This window comes from Seriola lalandi, unplaced genomic scaffold (assembly GCF_002814215.2).
Source record: "Seriola lalandi dorsalis isolate HSWRI2012SDOR001 ecotype SW California unplaced genomic scaffold, Sedor1 jcf7180002054929, whole genome shotgun sequence".
Classification (NCBI taxonomy): Eukaryota; Metazoa; Chordata; class Actinopteri; order Carangiformes; family Carangidae; genus Seriola; species Seriola lalandi.
The window spans coordinates 1,370,116-1,391,468 of record NW_019525481.1 but is presented as its reverse complement, the minus strand read 5'-3'; the positions used below and the strand labels follow the sequence as shown (position 1 = coordinate 1,391,468).

Below are 21,353 nucleotides of genomic sequence, written 5' to 3'. Positions count from 1 at the left end.
CCCCCCCCCCCGCCCTCAGTTGTTGGTATAAACATGAATTCATTTTAAGTGCACTGTGGCAGATCCACGTCTTTTAAAGTTGTGTTTTTTTGTTCTTTTTTTACTGTATTGTGCCACATTCGTATCCTCGCGCCATTCAGAGACACGGCCACGTCTTGTTCTGCCACCAAACTCCTTATCAACAAATCAGCATGACGCCTGTCCGGCTGCTCCGACAGGGGACTGCTCCAGGGATTTCCAGTATGTGCTAATCAAAAGCTTGTCCTGTAATACTCCTGCCTTCTCTCATGCACGGTTCACGAGGTTTCACGTGCGCTGCGGCGTTTACGATCGACAACAAAGTCATCTGCGCTCTGCGAGGGTAAACAATTGTACAGTAACATTTCAGACGACATTCTTGCCATTTTCCTTAGACCAGTGACAAATCCCAGTTGCTGGGTTTTACGGTTTGAGTTTGACATTTATGGTCCGTCAAATGGTATTTATAACAACCGATGAGATTGAAGATTAAAAAGAGCACCTCTGCAGCGATGCAAATGCCACACACGTACAACTCAACGGTGAAATACTGTATCTGCTTCAGAGTCCTTGTGTCCACATGCGGCTCAGTGGGTGAACAGGGCTTCTAGAAAAACTCCAACAGAGAGCCTGAATGAATGAAAATAATTCATCTGAGCTGATGTGCAGAAATCACCAAACGCACACATGGAGGAGAAGAAGAGAAAAAAAGTAGGAATATATACTGATGGGTGCGGACAGCGGCATTCAAACCAAATCTCTACCTCGCTGCAGAGTTCTGCATGAGGAGCAGTGTTTAGTTCTGAGAGTGTGTCTGTGATTTCTGTTCATCAGCAGCTGAAGTAAAATTTTAATTTTTTCTATTTGTAATATTAGAAACTCCAGCTTTTTTTTAAATGTTGTAAAGAATCCTCCCGAACGACTGGAAACGTGATTTTAGGGCTGCAGCTAATGACTTACATTTAACCAGACACTCTTTTCCTTATTAAATGTTTAGAATCAGCTTCTTCACATAATTTCTTTTGTCTGACCAGCAATGAAAAAATGATATTCAAACTGGAGTGAATACAAAAAGTATCCTGCACAGAGGGATTGAGTGAGTGCTTGGTGTTCTAGCAGCAAGGCTCCACAGATGGACCTACGTCAGTTGTCTTATGTCTGTTGGTCTCTACTGAAATAGCTCCATGACCAGTGGATGGACCGTTATGAAGTTTGTCCCGACAGGATGATTTGTAATAACTTTTGATTCTCATGTAACTTTTCAAACAGCATCATCCAACACTTTCCTTCATGACCAGCTACCTGCAAAGCTAATGATATGGCTAGCAACCTAAATGATGCTAAACATAAGCATGTTAGCATTGTCACTGTGAGCATGTTAGCATGCTGATGTTAGCATTTACAGAGCTACTTGCGTGGCTGTAGTTTTGTTGTTTGATAAATGTCTTAATTTTTTTTAACTGTTCTTGAGACATTCTCTATCGATTGATTAATCGGTTAATCGACAGATCATTACATCACTAAATGATTCATCCAGCTCAGCAGTCCAGCTGGACCGGACCAAGTTCATTTTCTTACTCACTTTCATTTTTTACATTTCATTTTGAAATGAAAAGGGATTTTTGTTGCATACCGCTTATCCTTATAAGGTCGCAGGGGGAGCTGGAGCGAGGGGGGCGGGGTGCGACCCTGTACAGGTCGCCAGTCCTGTCACATATGACATTTTTGAAGCACAGTTAACCCGCATGTGTTTGGATTGCGGGAGGAAGCTGGAGTACCCAAAGGAAACCCCACACGGGCACGAGGAGAACATCGAACTCCTCACAGAGAGGCTCCGACCCAAAATACACTAAACAATAAAAAACTGAGCCGCTAATGTTAAGAAGCTGATTTTAAGTTTCCCCTCTATGCACCTAGATGCTGCATCCAGATGTGTTTTTTATTTTTCCCAGCGCTCCCGGGGGCTGTAGTGGTGACTGAAAGGCTCAGACATGAACCTTGATGTTATCGTGCCCTGATGTGAGTCAACTGCTGAGGCTTAGTTTACTGTTCCCTGGGGTACATACCTGGTGTGAGGTCACCAGCTCCATGAATCTTTTCCTTATTTGTCCCCCGGACTATCTTGATGACCTCTCTCAAGGACACACGACACCAAAAAACTGTTGTTGTTTTTTCAAATTGAAACACACACACACACACACACACACACACACACTGAGAGTTCCCCCTTCTTTCAGATATACGGCAGCCGTTGGCAGCAGTTTGCAATCCGCAGCCGGTGTTTGAACCTCTGCCTGGCTGCTAAACACAAGATACAGGCCCGCACGAGCAAGACATGCTGAGCTCATGATAAAAGGATTGAGATAAACAAAGATATCACTCTGACATGATAAGCATATGGGCTATTGAATCAGGCACACGGTGGAAAACAGGCAGTCACTCACTGCAGAAATAAACGCCTCAGCGTATTTATACGTGGCGACATCAGAGAGTCTCCGATGAAACATTTCTGGACACTTGTTATGCTAAAGTAACTTTGTAAGACACCAGAGAAATACTATATGTGACAGCGTTTTGTTTTTTTTCATCAGTTAAAAAGTCCTTAAGCCTCGATGGGTCGCCAGCTGGAAAGTGAGAAACTGTGTTTTAAAATTTCACTACTGCACTGGGGCCTCTGTGCCACCGCCGGTTTATAAGGAGCAGTTCATTTATGGTGCGAGCTTCAGTATCCTGCCTGAATTTAAATTCACCAACACTGGTCATACTGGTTAAATTAAAGACAATAAATCAAATGGGGACACTTGTTTTGCTAGCATTGAGTGCACACACGACTGCCAGTGCACGGAGGCTGCAGCAAACTCAAAACTAAATCCTGCACCAGCATCTTCCTTCTGTCTGTTTTTAGTTTTTATTTTCTACACATATATATATATATATATATATTTACTATTCTCAGGGGCAGTGACAGTGACTGAACATGACCTTTGATGTTATCGTGCCCTGCTTGGGGATGTGAGTCAACTGGTGCCGTCTAGTTTACAGTTCCCCCCGGGTGCACTCGCTAGAAAGTAGCAAAAAAAATAAAAAAGTGAAAGTGAATTTCATTCCTAAAAACAAGAAGATGCTGGGAATGGGAATGTTTTTTGTTTTTTTTTTGCTTCTGTTAAGTTTATAAGGAATGACATTTGTTTAAAATATAAAATATAGATGCAGAATTTCTTCCTGTTTGAGCCACTTCAAAGCTTTATTTGCTCAGCAGTAACAAATCGGACTGCTGCATTGTTGGTTCTGGCGTCTTGTCCTTAAACATTGGAGGATGGTGAATCAGATTCTGGATCTGCCTTTTGTTAATGATCATAAATATGCTCTCTGCATGGACGGACGTCTCATCATCTTTCTTTTGTCCTCTCTGTCTCCAGATCAAATTTCTTAAAGTGGAGATGGAGAAAAAAACCAAAATCATCAAGGACCTGCAGCAGGAGGTGAGTCATCAACGCATGATTTAAGGTTTGAATCACACGAGACTTAAAAACACGTCCTGTAATCTACTTCATAATTCTCTGTTCAGGCTTTCATGAGCTACATATGTAAGCATAAAGGGAAGAGTTTACTCTAATGTACTGATCCACTTTTCCGCTGCCTTGTCTACTTCCATTTCATTTAATGATTTTCTGTGTTTGCCAAATGCCTTGTGACAATCCCCAGAGACTCAGAGGGGAGCTTGTTGCTTTCAATCAAAGGTGGACATCCGCTGGCATGAATATGTCTATTTTACTGAGTAGTTTGTAATCACTGCAGCATGTCTTTGATCATGATTGTGATCGCGACTGCTGTGGCTTGTGTTGGCAGAGAGAACTGATCTCGCTTCTGCCGCCTTTTTCCTGCAATGGATTTCTCGCCGCATGATCGTCGAACATCAGTGCAAAATAGTTCATCTGAAAAGAAGTTTTTCTCTCTTTGATTCTGAGGGGCTGACACCAAAATCTGACGTTTACCACTGATGCCTTAGACAGCTGGGGGAGAGAAAGAAAAAAAAAAGTTCTGCTGGCAAATACCATTGTAGCTGTACTGACAATATGTGACACTACATGATCCACCATTTGGATTGTTGTAGGAGGGAGAAAAAATGAAATACACAGAGAAAAAACATCAAAACAACATGGGCCCATTAAATGTAACATAGCTACATCAGCGGCAGCTGCCTCTTAAGATGTTTAGTCATTTAAGGTCGGATGTTTCCATTGTTACTTTGGTTTGTCTGTCAGCGATGAAACATGAAAAAAAGGAGGCGAAAAACGTCAAACTTCTGCTTCTGCCGAGTCAAATGAAATTTATGCTTTATACTTAATGGAGTTTACAGAAGATACATACATACATAGATATGGAAGACACTTTAATTATTGCAGCATGTAAACACGGAGCGAACCAGCTGCTGAATGACACGAGAAAAGGGTTTTTTTTCTATCATTTCTGACTCAGATTGACAATATTTATAAAGCATTTTTTTCCACAACAAATTCCTTTCTGAACATATAATACCTTGTGTATTTACGAGTTCCTGTGTAAATAGCTGCGGGGTTGCATGCAGCGGGCTCATAATGCTCCGTAATGGCACACCATGGTCACAGTGGATGCGGGCAGGCTATTTAATTACACCACAAGATCAAGAGAAATGATGATGAAGAGATACTGGAAATTACCACGCCATATTGCTCACCACTGCAGGGAGGAAACTGGTTTTCGCCAGATGTTCAAATTAATTTGAGACCAATTTTGACTTAACTCTGCCTCAGTAACGTGATCAAGCGCTTGAAATGAAGAACCCGACAATGACATGATGACACCAGTTTCCTGGGATTAGAGGAGCACCTGCCAGAGTGCAGGTGTCACTGCATTTACCGCACATACACAGAACTGTGCAAAAGTTTCAGGCTCTAAAAGTAAAGTGATGATTCTTTCAAAAACAATTCCATCAATATTAGATTTTTATAGAAGTATATTTATATGGCACTTATCAAAACCAAAGTCCTTCACAAGGACAAAGCAACAAGACAAACACATGCAGACAAAATCCTCAAAATACGAATAAAAAATATATGAAATACTTCAAAGAGATTATTTAAAAACCTTTTGAAAGAAAAGTATTTTCAGAAGCGATTTAAAAGAAGATCCTGATTTTGCAAGTCTGAGGTCATCGCGGCAGGTCTTACATCTTGACATGGGAACCATCGACAAGTTCCTGTCTGGGGACCTCAGAATACGCGCCGGTTGATAAGGGGCGAGTAATTTAGTCTGGGCCTCGAACATAAAAGTGCATCAGAGGAATCTTAGAATTGATTCTGTAATAAACGGGCAGAGACGTTACGAGGGAGTAATGTGATTTTTTCTTGTTTTTTTCTGAGCAGTCCTGCTGCTGAATTCTGTGTTATTTGAAGTCTATGAATTGTTTCAGGATTACACAAACAGTAATCTTAATCCAAATGAATATGATAGTTCCTGTGTCTCTGTGAAACTCAGACAGTGAACACATTTTTTAGCAACGGTCCTTAAACGACAGAAGCAGGGTTGGCCCATGTAATCTGCAAATTAAGCGTGGAGACATCAGATCAAAGATAAGATTAAAACAGCATCAGTTCTCCCCGCTTCACTTGCACGCAGTCTTTCAGGTGGGCAGGTAGGTTGTTTCCAAGCATCTTGCAAGTTTGCCAACTTCATGTTGCCTTGTAGAGGTGTGAAATAGTTACCTCCACCCTCCTCCTCTTCTTCTTGCAGCCAAAAGCAGGTCCTCAAAAACCTCAAATCATTTTATCCAGCTGATTAAACTACAGTTTTATAAAGTGGGTTGATAGGGGTCTCCAGGCGCGTCTCCAGGGTGTTAACGGGTGTTGCCGCACATTCAAAACAAAAAAAAAGTTTTTCCCTACATCATCTCATCTTTATTAAAGCCGCGCTCTGCTTGTTGAGGATAGGAAGTCCCGTCAGGCGTGAACCCTCGGTGAGCGAGGACGAGGAAGTCGTTGCTTAACACTGTGGGTGCGTGGAAGCTGGTGAATACAGGATCCTGGAGTGAAGGGCGCGATGTGTTGGTGAGGTGTACGTTCCAAATTTCAACATCATTTTGTACGCGCTGGTGCAGAAAATGTACAAATGCACGGATTGAATTTTGATTTGCCGTGTCGTGGAGACTGTCGTGGCTTCGCCGCTCCGCCCCTGGGGTTCTACACTGTTCTCCGACTGGGAACTTTGCTCCGCTGAACTCGCCTCCTGCTGTTTAATGAACCAACTAATGTGATTCTTCTAACTGCCTGGTTTACTGGACTGATTCTTCCCAAACTAGTTGATCCAGTGAGACAGTAAAACCACTTCTAGAAAAACAAACTCGCCACCTTGATTTATTTTTTTTTACCTGCAGTGTTACTGAACAGATCTTCACCCACATTCTCGTTTTTGGCGCACAGGTTATGTCGGCGCCGTATCGTGGCATCAGTGGGTGTCATAGTGGAAATCCACTGAAGAAACAGAAACCAGATCAAACCTAAAGAAGATCAACTTTAAAAGATATTCTTGTTAATTAATGCATTTAAAAAGAGTAATGTCTCAGGCGGCAGTTAAACTGAAATGAATGTCTGTTAATGCTATATATTGAATTTCTTGCATGATTAGCTCTGCACAGGGCGATCGCAGGTAAATTTGGAGACGCTTCTCTAATCAATCAAGTGATTTTCACAGCAGGAGGCCGCACATGTCGACAATACTGTGCAGCTGATCGCTTTAACCGACTGGATGACCCAGAAAGGAGGCCAACATTTGGCTTTTTAAAAAAAAACATCTTGATATGGAAATAGAACAAGCACCAAGATACCGACAAGGAGGCATGAAAAGGATCTATGTTTGTCTCACACACACACACAGAGTTCAGTTTTCTGTGCGGTTTGATGTTTTCGTATGTCATGATCCCAGGCCGCCTGCTAAACCTCATTACCATAAGCCAATCATCAATGTACACACTAATCTTGCCAAAACAAAGAGCTGGCAAATAGTGTTGCCAACAATTTGACCTGGATTAGAGTGAACTGAACTGGAATTGAAGAGACTCAAAACATGAACTGCTGGTTTTTGTTTTTTTGTCGGGGGGGGGGGGTACAATTGCCATGCAAATGCTTTTGCACACCAAATGAAGCAGCGCTGAGGATGGTAACTGAGATTTACTCTGCAGGCGGGAGGACGAGGCGAAGAGCAGGAGTCTGAACCGAAAGCTCTCGTTATAAACTCGTTGCTCTCTTCATCGTTGACATTTTGAGGTTTTCTCTTTTCCTCCTCCTCCAGATCTACATATGCAGGAAAGGGCCTGTCTAGGTTTGAGGACTTGTGTAATCGCACACAGGCGGGGTCAGTGTGGTCAACAGGAGTCTGGAAGCTTCCTCCGACATCCGTGCCGCTCTGACATTTAAGTCACGGCTGCATGCAGGGGAAGTCATGAGAAGACATTCCCCTGCATCTTTCACATTTCTTGTGTGCAGAAACCCAAAGGTCTGAAGTGTTGAAGCGCCATCATTTTACTCCTCAGAATATGTGGTGTGACAAAATTCTCACATGACGTTATATGTGACTGAACTCCACCTTCTGGTGGGAGAAGTAACTGTTCAGCTATAACGATCATTTCCGTAAAGGAAAACCCAAAACAAAACTGTTTCCACCAGAATTGGATGAAATTGTAAATATCACAACAGTTTCACGTTGTGGACGGTTTTATGAGCGTGAGTAATGTCGTCGCCCCCCCCCGTCACGTTCCAGCTCGACACACAGAGCGCTTCCTGCGAGCTGCTCAAACTCTAGTTGTTTCCCTCTTTGAAGAAACTGAACATCGACACGAGTGAATACGTAGATCACATCTTTAACTGTGCGTTATTATCTGTCAGTGGTGCTGTTGAACTGTACTGAGCTGTGCTGAATAGTGTCTCTAATATTTGTCCACCTCATTTATATTAATGAGTGTGGAATAAATGTTATTAATCCGTCTTAGTGCGAACACAGTCTGAACAGAAAGGTTATAACCTTCATGAAGGTGGGGTTTATTGCAGGACTGTTGTATCAGACTACACTGCAGATTGTTTCACCCGGTGTCACCCAATAACACCATTATTCAGGAGTGTAATTCTGCGGCTTTGTTAAGTGGTGACGGCGTCCTGATGGGGATGAAAGGAACATCTGTAAAGCTAACCGTGTCCTTTGTTCACACTCGCATTTGTTTTTGTTTTCTTTTTTTGGAAAAATGCATCTTCATGTTGCACATCACTGTGAACTGTGTTGTGGTGTCAGTCTTTATGGCTCCAATTCACTGTGAAGTCATTATCAGTGATTTGCTTTCAGGGCTTATTATGAGTATTTTGAGGGAGAGTGATTTACAGACTGACGTGGATCCTGCTGGGATTCATCAGGTTCTCGCAGAGCGCCGTAATAGACAGCTTTGCCACATACTCAGCTCCTTGCCGCTGATGCTGATGTTTTTTAGTCTAAAATGGCTTCCCGTCATTGTCTTCTTCCTTTCATGTCTTCCTGATGTAATTTCACCCGGCTAAATGACAGAAAGAAAAAATAAATAAATACAAAATAAATCACACATTGGGGCATTTACTGGATTTCTGTGTGATAGTCGCACCGGAAAAGTGACAAGACACTGAAGGAGGCAGAAAATGAGAACTGCATCAGAGGTAATGTGTTCTCTTAGAGAGAATAAGAAATTGCTCTCGCACTGTAAATCTAATGTGGCCTTCTCTCTGCGGCTTTTCTTAATATCTACTAAATGCCTGAATTCCGCCTTATGAGAAAAACTAACTTTGAAAATAACTACCCGTCCTTTTGTTATATCTACACACAAGCTGCATGTTATTATTGCCCTGAAGAATAAACGGCGCGCTACATCACTCAACAAGCCGAACAACCAAAATGAAAAAGGCCCTCGAGACTCTTTCACAACCAATTTCACACATATGATCTCTCACGTGCTTCAAGAGCAAGAGCGTGCCGACAAGAAAACACGAAGGTTAAAGTGAAATCGGGTGAGACGGATGATGGCGTGCGACGTCATATTTTGCACTGAACAAACCGTCTGAACGGACAGTCTGATCAATTGCAGTCACATATTGCAGTCTGATCATAATTGCAGGTCCGACTTGTTACGCAGGAGTGATGGTGGACTTGACCTCCACAGAGGGGAAAAGGTCGTTGGATGGAAATGGCAGAAAGCTCCTTTACGAGCACCTGAACAGTATTTGTATTTTACTGCATGTGTGATGCCGTGCTAAGCTTAAAGAATAATTAACCGAAGCCAATCATGAGTCATCATAAGTCATAAGTCAATCATTTGTGTTTCTTCATCCGGAAACAGTTTTAGGAAAATACACGGCAGCGGTTCCCAACTTTTTACTTCGTGACCCCTTAAATAAGTCATTTTTTTTCCCGAGGCATGAGGATTTAAAGTTATCCAGTAATTCACAAGCAAAATGAAAGAGTTGGGCGAAGTTTCTGTGTGGCAGAAATATATATTTTTCTTCCTCTCTTTGCTGTCAGTCTCAATCTCTTGACCCCGAGACACGGGAGCTGACAGTCGGTTTGTGAGCCACTGGTAGTGCAGCTTTACTTGTCAAAAAAAAAAATACTCAAAAATTTTCTGAACCAGAAAATTGTAAACTAGAAAAACGTCAGTATGTGGGTAATGAACGCGTGTGATAACAGATCAAACCGACGCAGACGGCGGTGACAGTCGCATTGTGCAGACTTTATAGAAATTATAGTGAACTGGGCTTGAACTCCAAAACAAATTATATGATGCAGAAATGAATGATTATTATGTTGCCCTACTTTAAATGCAGGGATGTGAAAGTATTGTGTATTTGACATGTTGTTAGCTCCTGTGAGAGGTGAGCGAGCGGTCGACATGAAGCTGCAGGAAATCTGATTTAAAAGAGCATTTTTTTATTTAATTTTTTTCCCCCATCACTTCAGGCACACACACGGCGAACCGAGCAAAACGCTGATGTCACACAAAACAACTAAAAATCACCTCAGTTTATTCTGATTTCTCTCCAGACGCCGGTAGAACGGGCATTTCATTAAGATGCAAATAAAATCAGGGCGACAAATCCAGCTGTTTCGGCGGTTGCTATGGCAGCACGGTGCAACAGCAACACGAGAGTCTCACGGCCGTAAAGTACAAGTCGGAGCCAAATGAGCCCTTGACAACCTGAAATGAAAATACAACAGAGCAGCTTCACCAAGTCCGACCTAGCAGCAACAACAACAACAACAACAACAACAACAAATGAGCAATCAGCAGGAATTGATGGCATTTCTAGGAGCTGATGGTGAGACCACCCACACAATCAACACCTACTTAGTTGCAAATTCTTGATTCAGAGTTGCCTGTAGCCTGAAGATTAAGTCAAACGAATGAGGCTTTGATTAAGAAAATAAAGCCCTGATTAGAGTCCACACAGGTATGAATATGAATCAAAAATCAAACCTGTGCAGTGAAAGTCGAAGGCAGAGTTCAGTGTAAGACCAGTCTCTTACCATTTCTCTTTGACATGATCCTTTTTGTATTTCTTTCATGTCTCACAAAGAGAGCGTGTATTTTCGTTTTGTGACATCATGCTCGTTTCACTACATTTTCAGCAGCAAAACAACTCTGATCGCAGGTGATCCACACGCAACATTGACCCCCCCCCCCGAGATCAGGGAGAAACCTGGAAAGCTTATCAGTGAATCCTTGATTTCAGCACACACACACACACACACACTTCATTTCGTTGGACAGCTTTGGCGTTGAGTTGAACGTGGCGCAGGGTGAGCTGGTGGGTTAACAGACTGCGGATCCGTCTTCCATTCTTGATCAGTATCAAAAATGTTATTGGCTTAATTATATCAACCAGCCAACAGGCCTCTCCCTTAAAAGAGCCGCTCATACTTCTGGTCTCGCTCCTCTTTTGCTGTTGAATAAGCCGAGGAAGAGGAAACAGAAACGGTAGTATAAAGGAATAATGGAACCCCTTATTCAATGCATGCTGCATTAAATAAATGAGTCTTGAGTTTAAGTTAAAGATACTGAGTCAGTGTCTGCTTCACTGACACTGACTGGAAGCTTGTTCCAAGTGAGAGACAGAGAAGCAGTGGATCTGTCTGCAGCGCCGCATTAGAGCCGTGCAGGGAATCAGTTCTGGAAGAAACCAAACAGCAGGTACATTTCTCCTGGTTCAGTAACCGACGGAAATACTAGATATTCCTACGGTTGAATAGTGGATAGAAGTGATCTGTGAATCACACGTGGCGCCGTAGTGCAGCCAGATTGTTTTTGGGGTTAAGTGCGGGGATGCCATGATTCTCAACACTGCGGTGAAACTGACTAACGTGGTGATGACACTGATTACTAAACTGTAATGACTGTAGCTCACTAACGTAATGAGATACCGCTATGTTAGCCCAAACAAGCTAATGTTAGCCTTTCGCAGTAAGTAAAAACACTGATGTTGTTGATGCAACGTGAAGAACTGAAGACTCACTCACACTGAGTTCTGCGACTCTTTGACCTGCTTAGATAAGTTTGAGGTGTTTCCTCCTGCGGCGCCGTTCGCACAGTAACTCGCTGCGGACCTGTTGCTGCATTTGCCGCCGTATTCCATGTGTTGTTGTTATTGTCACTGTATCTGCCTTTCTTCTTCTTCTTCTTCCCTTCGGGTTTGATGTCAGACTAGAACACATGTATGGTTACTGTGCCCCCCCTCCCCCCAGTCCCACAGGAATCACATCTCTACTACTTAAGACATCACAGCTGCTCCGGTCCTGTAGAAAAAACAAACACTGTCACATTCTCATCATTTTGGCATCGATTTGGTACCAAAGTATCAGCTCCTGTGACATCCCTTGTTGAGTGTACAAGAGAATTTAAAGTCTAATGAGTCATTTCTTTGATTCGAGTTTGTCTCTTTTGTTTTGTCGTTCGTCACAAGATACACAGAGCGTGTTGGAGCTGCGTCAGGCCGCTAACTGTCATTTATAGCTGACCCTGCTGTGCTGGAGTTGTGGTCTGTCATTGTCCTCGGTTGATTCATTATCATCACCCGCGCTGCTTATGCAATACATGACGTCAGGGTGAGTAATGCTGTGAATTATTCCACATTCGCTTCTCCACTTGTGTTGTTTCTTTTAATTAGAGCTGATAAGCTGGGGAATTTACAAAGATAGTTATGCCTTACTGAAGCCCCGTTGAGGACCGAACATAAGGTCTTCCATGGACAGTGATTTCGTACATAAACACTGTGAGAAAATCCAGCAGTGCAACAAGAAGAAAGTTATTTATTTAGAGAATATTCAAATCATGTATTTACACTAATTCTGTCTTTGCCTGTCTGTAATGAAATCTGGAGCGGCAGGTAAACCCGAACACGGGAGTGTGTTGGCTCAGTGTCTCGTACTGACAGGAGAGCGTGTTCCTCCTGGGAGCAAGAGGGCGGTGTGTATTAAATCTGCATTTCCTCCCAACACAGCCAAAGTGCTGTAACATGCAAAAAGACAAATTGCAGCTACCGTCTGTGATATAGCCAATACACCAATCCTCTTTTATTTACAGGTAATATTTCTCCCCATGTTTTATTCTTACAGCCTGGGATCGTCCAATTAGTTTGAAACCAAAAAGCATTTACTGACAATATTAGAAATCACAGAAACAAGCCTCTAATCTATTGTTGCACTGCACAGCCGACAGCGTGCTCCATTTATAATGAACTGTTACATCCGCAAATATCTCCACATTTAGCAGCGCTCGCTGTTCCGAAATGCACCTTGATATACATGAAAAACACCCAGGATGCTGTCACAGTCAAGTTTCCCGTCGTTCGCGGTTCATTCACTCTCTGTGCGACAATCAGAAGGAAACAAACTCCTTCTTCTGTGTCTGTCTGTGGCAGCGAGCAGCGAACAGGAACCTTCACAGCCTGAAATGAACGGATGCCTACAGATACAGATTTCTGTGGTGAAAGTCATATACATTAAGACTACAGTGACTGAATAATAATGCAGCTGTACGAAGTCTAATCACAACAAGTTCCTGATTTGCTGTCCAGCTGGCCGATCAAATGTTGGTACGAGGCTCCGTTTTTAGGCATCTTGGTTACGACTGCATTTCAAATGACTATTTTTCCATATAAAGCTTAAAGGCTTAAAGTACATGTTGAACTATCCTCATTAAAATTCTGCTGCAATACAGTAAAACGCAACAACTAAATGTAACTGCAAATGTTTTTGACCTGCAGATCACCCGTTCAGCGCTCGCTGAGATGTATGGTCAGATGTCTTTACTTACACAGTGCCAACTCTCACTGAACCAATATGCTGCCTGATTTACTGATGGCTTTGATGAGCCAGAGATATATATATATATATATTTACTGCTGCCATCAGAAAACTCTGAATCATAGCAGCCCTCATCTCCACAGTGAAAGTAACAATCAGCCACAAAGTTACCCCGCCATCAAGGAGATACTTCCGTCTGAGACTTGCGTCAACTCCAAGTGAAAAATCATACTTCCTCATTTGCAGTGTGTGGGATGTCTGTCTGGGTAACTCAGCCACCTGCTGGCAACTCCTACATTTATGCATAAGTCTTTAGACTTTCTTCTACAAGTGGGATTAAATTTGTGTCACTCTCCACATTGTTTTGCACTTACTACAAAATTTTCACTCTGTGTGGCTTCATGGGCAACAGCGCTGAACTCAAATCATAGAAACTTGTTTGAGAGAGGTAAAGACGGGCCTGCATGTGTTCAGAGGGCTGGTGTCATGCTGTCACTTAGCAGCCGTTGCTTTATTCCTCGCAGCCTGCCATGGATATTGATTTGTGGCCCTCAGCTTCCAGACAAGTGACCAGTTTTCTGTGGTATTCAGCTGTGACACTATAAAGTGGATGGTCTATTTTTTAGAGAAATACATCCAAGTGCTTCAGGAATGATGAAGGCTGTGACTGCAGATATTTCTTTGAGATGTTCAGAAAATTACTTATTTTTTTTTTCTTAAGTTATTGTAGCTAGAAGCTGCCTTAACAAACCCTATAGCTACACAGGACGCTCAATTTCAGAATGACTTGACACCTTGAGGCACCGTGTCAAGACGTCAGAGAAAAGTTTCAGAGCAGAAAAACAAAAACCCTTACTTTAGGAAAAATAAACAATATTCTTTTCAGAAGCCGTATAGATACAGTCATGGTTAAAAACTCTGCCACCTCTGAATTTCAAGTGAGTAACTCACAATATCCATTTTTGTATGACCAGAATATTTTTTCGTAAAATGTTAAAGGTTGCTGCAGAAAAAAAAACAAAGTATTCCTTTATCATTATTCTCGTGGAAAGTTTATGATCCCATGTAAATACATATATCAGTAGGATCTTATTCTTATTTGGACAAACTCTTGTCCGTTTGCAGACTGCACCACCTGAGGAGACGGGGCTCTGAACCTGCTGTGTGCTAATGCTAAAGAAGCCTCGCATATTACATTTTGCACATTTGCATTCGTACATTTTTCTGTTCATTTAACTGTGATTCATTATTATTACTCTTTTTTTACTTTTCTCTACTGGGAATTAAATTTTAAATAAGCTAAAATTCCAATTACAGGTCCTCCTCAAGTGAAAGCAAAATTTTAGTCACAACTTTTTTAAGTGACAGAAGTGGAAGATAATTATCTGTGTTTTCTTTGCATTTTCTAGTAGTACTCAGGCTGAAGCCCCAATCAGGACAGACTAATATTTCATGCTCTTCTCTACTGATATTTGACTAATCCTGTGCAAATCTTCCATCTCTGTAATTTGTAATGTAAATATTTCACTAAAGAACATCACTGAAGACAGTGGTCATAATAATAATGTTGCCTGTGAGATTTAGCTTTCATGTTTTTCCCACAATTTCTTCCTGTCAGTTAAAACTGTAAATACTTTTAGTAGCATGTTGCAAACTCAGAGGCTTGTCAACCGTCTCTTACTTTGCAGTTAAATCCAGAGATAATCATTTGTTTTGCAATTATTCATTTGTTCTTCCTGCGTAAAATTCACCAGATAATAATAGGTGTGAACTGAAAATATTGAATTATATCAGGTATCCAGGTAGTAGTCTGGTGCCTTAAAGGTGTTATAATCGATATTGTCATCATGACTAATATCAAATGACGAGCTGAAAACAATGTGACAATGTCAAAGATGTCGCTTTTAGTGATGAAGAGATATCAGACAAACCTTTCCAGAGCTTTATAGCAGGTTTCATCTCTTTGCTTCGCCGTCCAGTCTGTTCATTTACTGTGTTGGTTCATTCGCACCATCTTCATAGTGTCGGGCTCATAGTGTCTCCAGTGGAAAAGCTCTAAAGAACTTCTACCTCCTCAGTAATTAACCCTAAAGTGGCAGATATTTCCTTCAGGGGGTTGGTAGAGACCAAAAACAGCTTAAAAACAAGTGAATATCTCATAGGGTGGGAAGAGATGACTGATAACACGGCTTTGCAATATAAGCAACTGTTTCCTAGCACGTTTTCCACATCAACTAAAAAGAAGCTTGAGAACATTTTTAAACCCGGCATCGCAAAATATTTTTTATGCCTCAGAGATGGAAAACAAGAATAGTTATTCACTTAAGCTGCATTTCGTATAGTTTTTACTCTTATGTTTACTGACATTTATCCGAAGTGCTTTGTCTTATTTAAGTATTGTGCAACACAGTACATACACTGGCAACTTCACAAGACTCATGATGCTAATAGAACCATTGTAACTGACAACATGAAGTGAATGGTGTTGACTTCTATTGTTTACTTTGTCTTTGCAAATATTTTAATGTAACTCATACACAAACATTGTAGTTCTCAATGAGATGCAGTATAATTTACATAATGAGTACAGCTATGGAAAATATCACATCTCTTGGCAACACTTTCAGAGAAAAAGACCTCAAGCAACCAAGAGCCTCGCTTAGTACATTAAATTTGTTTATTTTACACATGACGTACCATGGCAACTTTGAATGCAAGTACATTAGACTGTTATTCAGTAGTTTACAAAGTATTATGGCTCAGTTCACACTCGCAGATGTTGCTGTTCTTTGTGCAATAAAATAAGATCTACTTTTCTTTTAACAGAACAAATTAAAAAGCTCCTTGTCAGACCACAGTTAAAGTCACATCAACACCAACAACGCGGGGCGCTCACGCACGGGGCGCTCACATCATCGCACAACTCAAGATGGCAGCTGTAAGTCTTGTGATGCTGCTGCTGCCTCCCACTCATTACAGGAGATTTCAGCTGTCTTAATCAATACACACTAACCAAACTAAACAGAACGTGAGCTACAGTTCTTCACAGAACATCATACCACCAAGCAAGCAAGCTGTTTGCTAAAAAACACAATTAATAGCTACTTTACTATACTGGTAACAACAGAGTGTGATTTGAGTGCTAAAGTGCTAAAAACTGCAGTTCCTCTAATGACCACTAGAGTCTGGTTCTAACAGTGAGTAAATCCCCATAGACTCCCATGTTCAAATGTCCAACTTTACAGCAGAAATAAAGATGTTTACAGCCTGGTACAAAAAAACAGCTTTGGTCTTTACAGCTAATTTCCTCCTTCATGACACCTGTTTATATAACTCACCTGTTTACATTTTATTTAAGCTGAAAGTTCTGCATAATTTAGGGCGTATTGCTTTGAGTGACAGGTGGGTTAGCGTATACTTGCCACAAACCCGCATGAATCAAAGTCTTGGCTCCACACAAGCCCCTCCTCTTTGCCCATTTCTGGATTAGCCTGTTGAATTAGGGGCGGAGTCAGACACTGCCAAGATGGCGACGCCGGAGCAGCTCACTCTGAGCTTCAGAAACCGCTCACCAGAAACCTGTTGGTGAGGTCACAGAGGCTACGTCCATCTTTACATACAGTCTATGATGTGAACGCTATTTACTAAGTGGGAAACTGCTAATTACAGTAACTCTGATGTGAACGTGGAATAATCTTTCATTAATCACAGTAACTTTAGTGGAAGCGTCTGTCCCAAGGAACGTTGATGTTCAGTGTGCACAGAACCAGCCATCATGAGTTAAAAACTAACAGAGCTGTGGAGGGAAATATCAGTATTTTATTCTGTTTTGTTCCACTTTAACTCTTCACTTCAGAGGAGATGGCAATGTTTTCGGCCCATCGTCTGTATCAAGGTTTGATTTATTCATTTTGACGTAATATCAATTTGTCTCGGCATTCTTCATATTGTACAGTTGTAGTGCTTCAATTAATCTGTCACATAACTCACTCTCAGCATTAGAGGCTTCACCGTCATCATTTCCATCTGATTTATCAGCTTGTTCTCCCCCTTTTTGATTCGGCTTCAGCAAATACAAGGAACGACAATGAATTAAATCACCTGAAAAGATTAGTGTTCAGGTGGGTGGGTTAGTGCAGAGATGGGCTGCAGCTCTATTATTATGCTGATAGTCACTCAGGCTACTTCACATGGAATATTTCAGCTCCTGTTTGAAATGCCGGGCCTTCCCGATTTCCCTCTGAGGATCAATAGAGTTCATCCTGTCGTATTTTCTTCAAATGGCCTTAAGCTTGTCGAGCATCTTACACCATGACTCGATAGCTATTTGATGAGCAATGCAGAGAGGCAATATCTATAAAGAAACACTGGGCTAATGCATCTGGTCAGGTCAAATGAGAAAGAGGACGATATTTCCATCAAAGCAAATTGTAATGCATGATAATAATGCAGTGGTGCATCTGAACTGACAGCAAATAGAAAGAGGGAAATTGCTGAGAAAGTGTAGTATAGATGCTGTAACAGCAAATTAAGTTCATCCTATAGTGTCATTATTTCTTTGAAATTCAGCTTTGCATCGAGTAGGGAACCAAATTTAAAGCCATTAACTTTTCATGTAATCTTTAAAGGCTAAAACCCATTATTTTGATGCTACAAAGTTAAAAACTAGATTTCTCTTTATGCTCCTCAAGATTGATGTCTTTGTATAGTTGTCTTACTATACTTGTGGGGACCAAAATGTTTGAATGGCTGTCTGAGGGTCCAATGTTCAGGTTAGGGTTTTAGATAAGGCATTCAGTTATGGTGGTTAAAGTGCGGGTAAGGACGTGTGTCCATAGAGCGTCTGTTTGTCTGAACACCAGTGTATTTTTTTCCACTTGTTCCCGATCAGGAGAGAGCGTACGCCGCCGAGCGCTCCGCCCTCTTTGTGCAGCTGCTCCGAGCGCTTATAGCTTCAAACCTTTCTGAACTTTTCACAAAGGTGCTGGTGTCAAGATATTGTTGCCATAGAAACAAAACCCACGCTTTTTTTTTTTCCCCCTTTAGCTTTTCTGCTAGAAAAGAAACAAAAAAACCTATATGGACATTTACCCTAAGGGGCTGAGGAATGCATTATGTTAGTGATGAATATAGTCAGACAAGGGTGTGTGTGTGTGTGTGTGTGTGTGTGTGTGTGTGTGTGAGTTGCTATTACAAACTGCACTCACTTTTCTCCCCAATGTGAAGCAGGTTGTTATGTAGAGTGTATATTGTACGTAATGAACTTGCCTGACAGAGACAAAGCAGCTCTGAAACCTGCGAAACATAAAAAAGTGAATTAAAAAAAAAAAAAAACTAGATTCTTAAGGAGGAAGTTGAGAATATACTGTGATAGGAGGCTGTGATTTAGAAGGATTAATAATGTCTCCTGCAAACAACAAATCTGACAGACTGTTTGCTCACTTCATGCACTCCAGGATTTTCTCTTAATAGTAACAGCACAGGATCTCGCCAAAGACTACGGCATCATGGCAAATCTAAATTACAGCTGCTTATGATTTTACTGTATGTAGTTTACTTTAATAGTCCTGCTCCTTATTGTGGCACCGTGTCCGTCAGATGCTGCAGCATCCCCCCCTGGAGTATAATGGTCCAAAAAATAGGCTCACATGACAGACAGGTAAGGGGGGGGGGGGGGGGGGGGGCATGATCACATGCACAGCAAACACATGGGACATGCTGTGTGCACGTGATAATGTATCAGAATAATGAAACAAGAGCAATCTTTTCACTTATGCATAATCCTCCATTTGACCTCGAGAGTCCTCAAGAAACTGCCAAGATGAGTTGAGCCCGAGCTGCCAAATGCCTTGTAAGATGTCTGACGTCATGTTTAATAGCTTATTCACAGTGAACACTCGCTCTGCTAATGCCAGTAACTTATGTTAGACGCGTTCGCCAGCTGCACGACCGTCTCTGCTTTTGTTTTTCTGGACTTGAGTCTGGTGGACTGCACTGACAGAGTGTAATTTATCATCTTGTGTGTGACATCTGCTCATTATTACATGACAGACAGACAGACCCTAGAATGAGACTTTGTCTTACTATATACATGCATTTTTATTTTTTTTTTTTAAACTTATGAAATGAATCAGTCGAATTAGAGATAAAATGACTGAAGCTGCTGTAAAGTTTTCAAAGGTCAGGAAAAAAAACTCAGAGGGAGAAAAGAGCATAATTTAATAGACATTTCTTTTAATTGAAATGAACAATGAAGCCATATTTTCACAACTGAGACGTGCAAGCAATTAAAGCCGTGATACAACAAAAACATCTTATTCTGTTTACTTTGTTATTACAATAAAACTTATTGACCTTTTAAGGCCGTGACAACAGTCCTTTCCTCACACCACTCCTGAGTGGTGTGAGGAAAATAAGAATGTCAACACTGTCAAAATGAATTGAACTTCTGACGGCTTATTTAAACTCTGTAGTGCTGAGTAGAAGGGGCTGTGGTGGGTGTGTGTGTGTGTGTGTGTGTGTGTGTGTGTGTGTGTGTGTGTGTGTGTGTGTGTGTGTGTGTGTGGGGTTATCTTTCCAGTATAACCATTGAAATCAGATCAGTTTGAGACATTACTTCGCGTCATGGCAGTGTTAATCGTGCGTTACCACATTTGCACTTGTTAATGTTAATGTGGGAAAAATAACTTGACCAGAAAAAAAAAAAAAGAAAAAGAAGAAGAGTTGGTTTCTGACACTTCACACTAAAGCTAAAAGGATCCCACACTGATGTGTGTGGAGTGGTGTGAAAGTTGACCTAGATGGACAAATCAACACTCACTCAGGGCTGTCGACACATCAGCACTTTATAATGTGTGAAAATAACTCCGGTGAGTTGAGTCAGATCGACATTTTTTGAGTGTTGAAGTCTTTCAAATGGTGAGTGACCGCAGTCATGGGACAGTGATGAAGACCTTGAGAGAGAGAGAGAGAGAGAAATTTTACAACCTATTTTTGTTCAGTTGCATTTTTCTAAATGGAAAAAAAAAAAGAAAAAAGGGCAACGTGCAAAATGTAAAAAATGTTCCTTTAAGTCCAAGTCCAGAGACTGACAGCGCTGCAGGAATAACGCGTTACGACATACGCGGCTCAGTGTATCACATTTTGCATAATGTGCTGTGACATACAAGCTCCACGGGATCTCATTTTAACTCTGAGTATGTCCCGGGGCTAAACTATGTCATGCTTTATGACAGCTGCCAGTTCTACATGTCCTTGAATGGTGGTCCCTCTGTAGGGGCGTGAGGAGGTTCAGCTGTGTGGAACTGATACTCGGACGGTTTTGCCTCATTAATCACACACAAAAAACTTCCATCCCAGCTTATTACCTTTGATCAGTGTGCATGTGCTGCGTGTGCACAGTGTACAGGTGTGTGCAGATGGGAGTGAGACTTGAATTGCAAATGAAAGACAGAATTATGTGAGACCATGTTAGTAAAGTTCCTGTTTTTCAACGAATAAATAAGACGTAAATCAGCTTTTTTTGTAACAATTAAGAAGCACACTGCAGTTTTGATGTTAGAGATTTTATTTATTTTATTTCCCTTTTATTTATTCAGGTGAATCACATTGAGATAGAAATCTCATTTTCCTGAACGTACGTCTTGCCCCCGGACCGGCACGTCGTGACACCAGATGTTGTACGAACACTGCTCAGTGATGAAATGGCCAATTTGACTTTGATATCCATTAAGTGGAAACAAGACAGACTCTACAGCCAGCTCTGTGAGGCTGTGTGTACGGCGCCGCGCTGCTAGCATGGCTAAAAAAAAAAAAAGACAAATTGGTGATTGTAAGTATATACAGATGAAGCTGCGTCGTGAATGGTTGCCATCAAGCATTAAATTGTCATCACGGTCAGGATGTGGCATGACACAGAGCGAGGATTGTGGAAGTGGTCACATCATTTATAAGTAGATGTTGAGGGCCAGCTGGTGGATGCACACCCC

At 41.5% G+C, this 21,353-nt stretch overlaps 1 protein-coding gene across 1 annotated transcript in view; it reads left to right on the top strand.

Annotated features, from left to right (window-relative positions):
- Positions 1–21,353, top strand: part of luzp2 (leucine zipper protein 2) — a 135,527-nt gene that overhangs the window by 77,052 nt on the left and 37,122 nt on the right. The window contains exon 5 of the mRNA XM_023393102.2: positions 3,438–3,500. Within this exon, the coding sequence (XP_023248870.1) occupies positions 3,438–3,500 (63 nt within the window). The remainder of the gene's footprint in view (positions 1–3,437; positions 3,501–21,353) is intronic.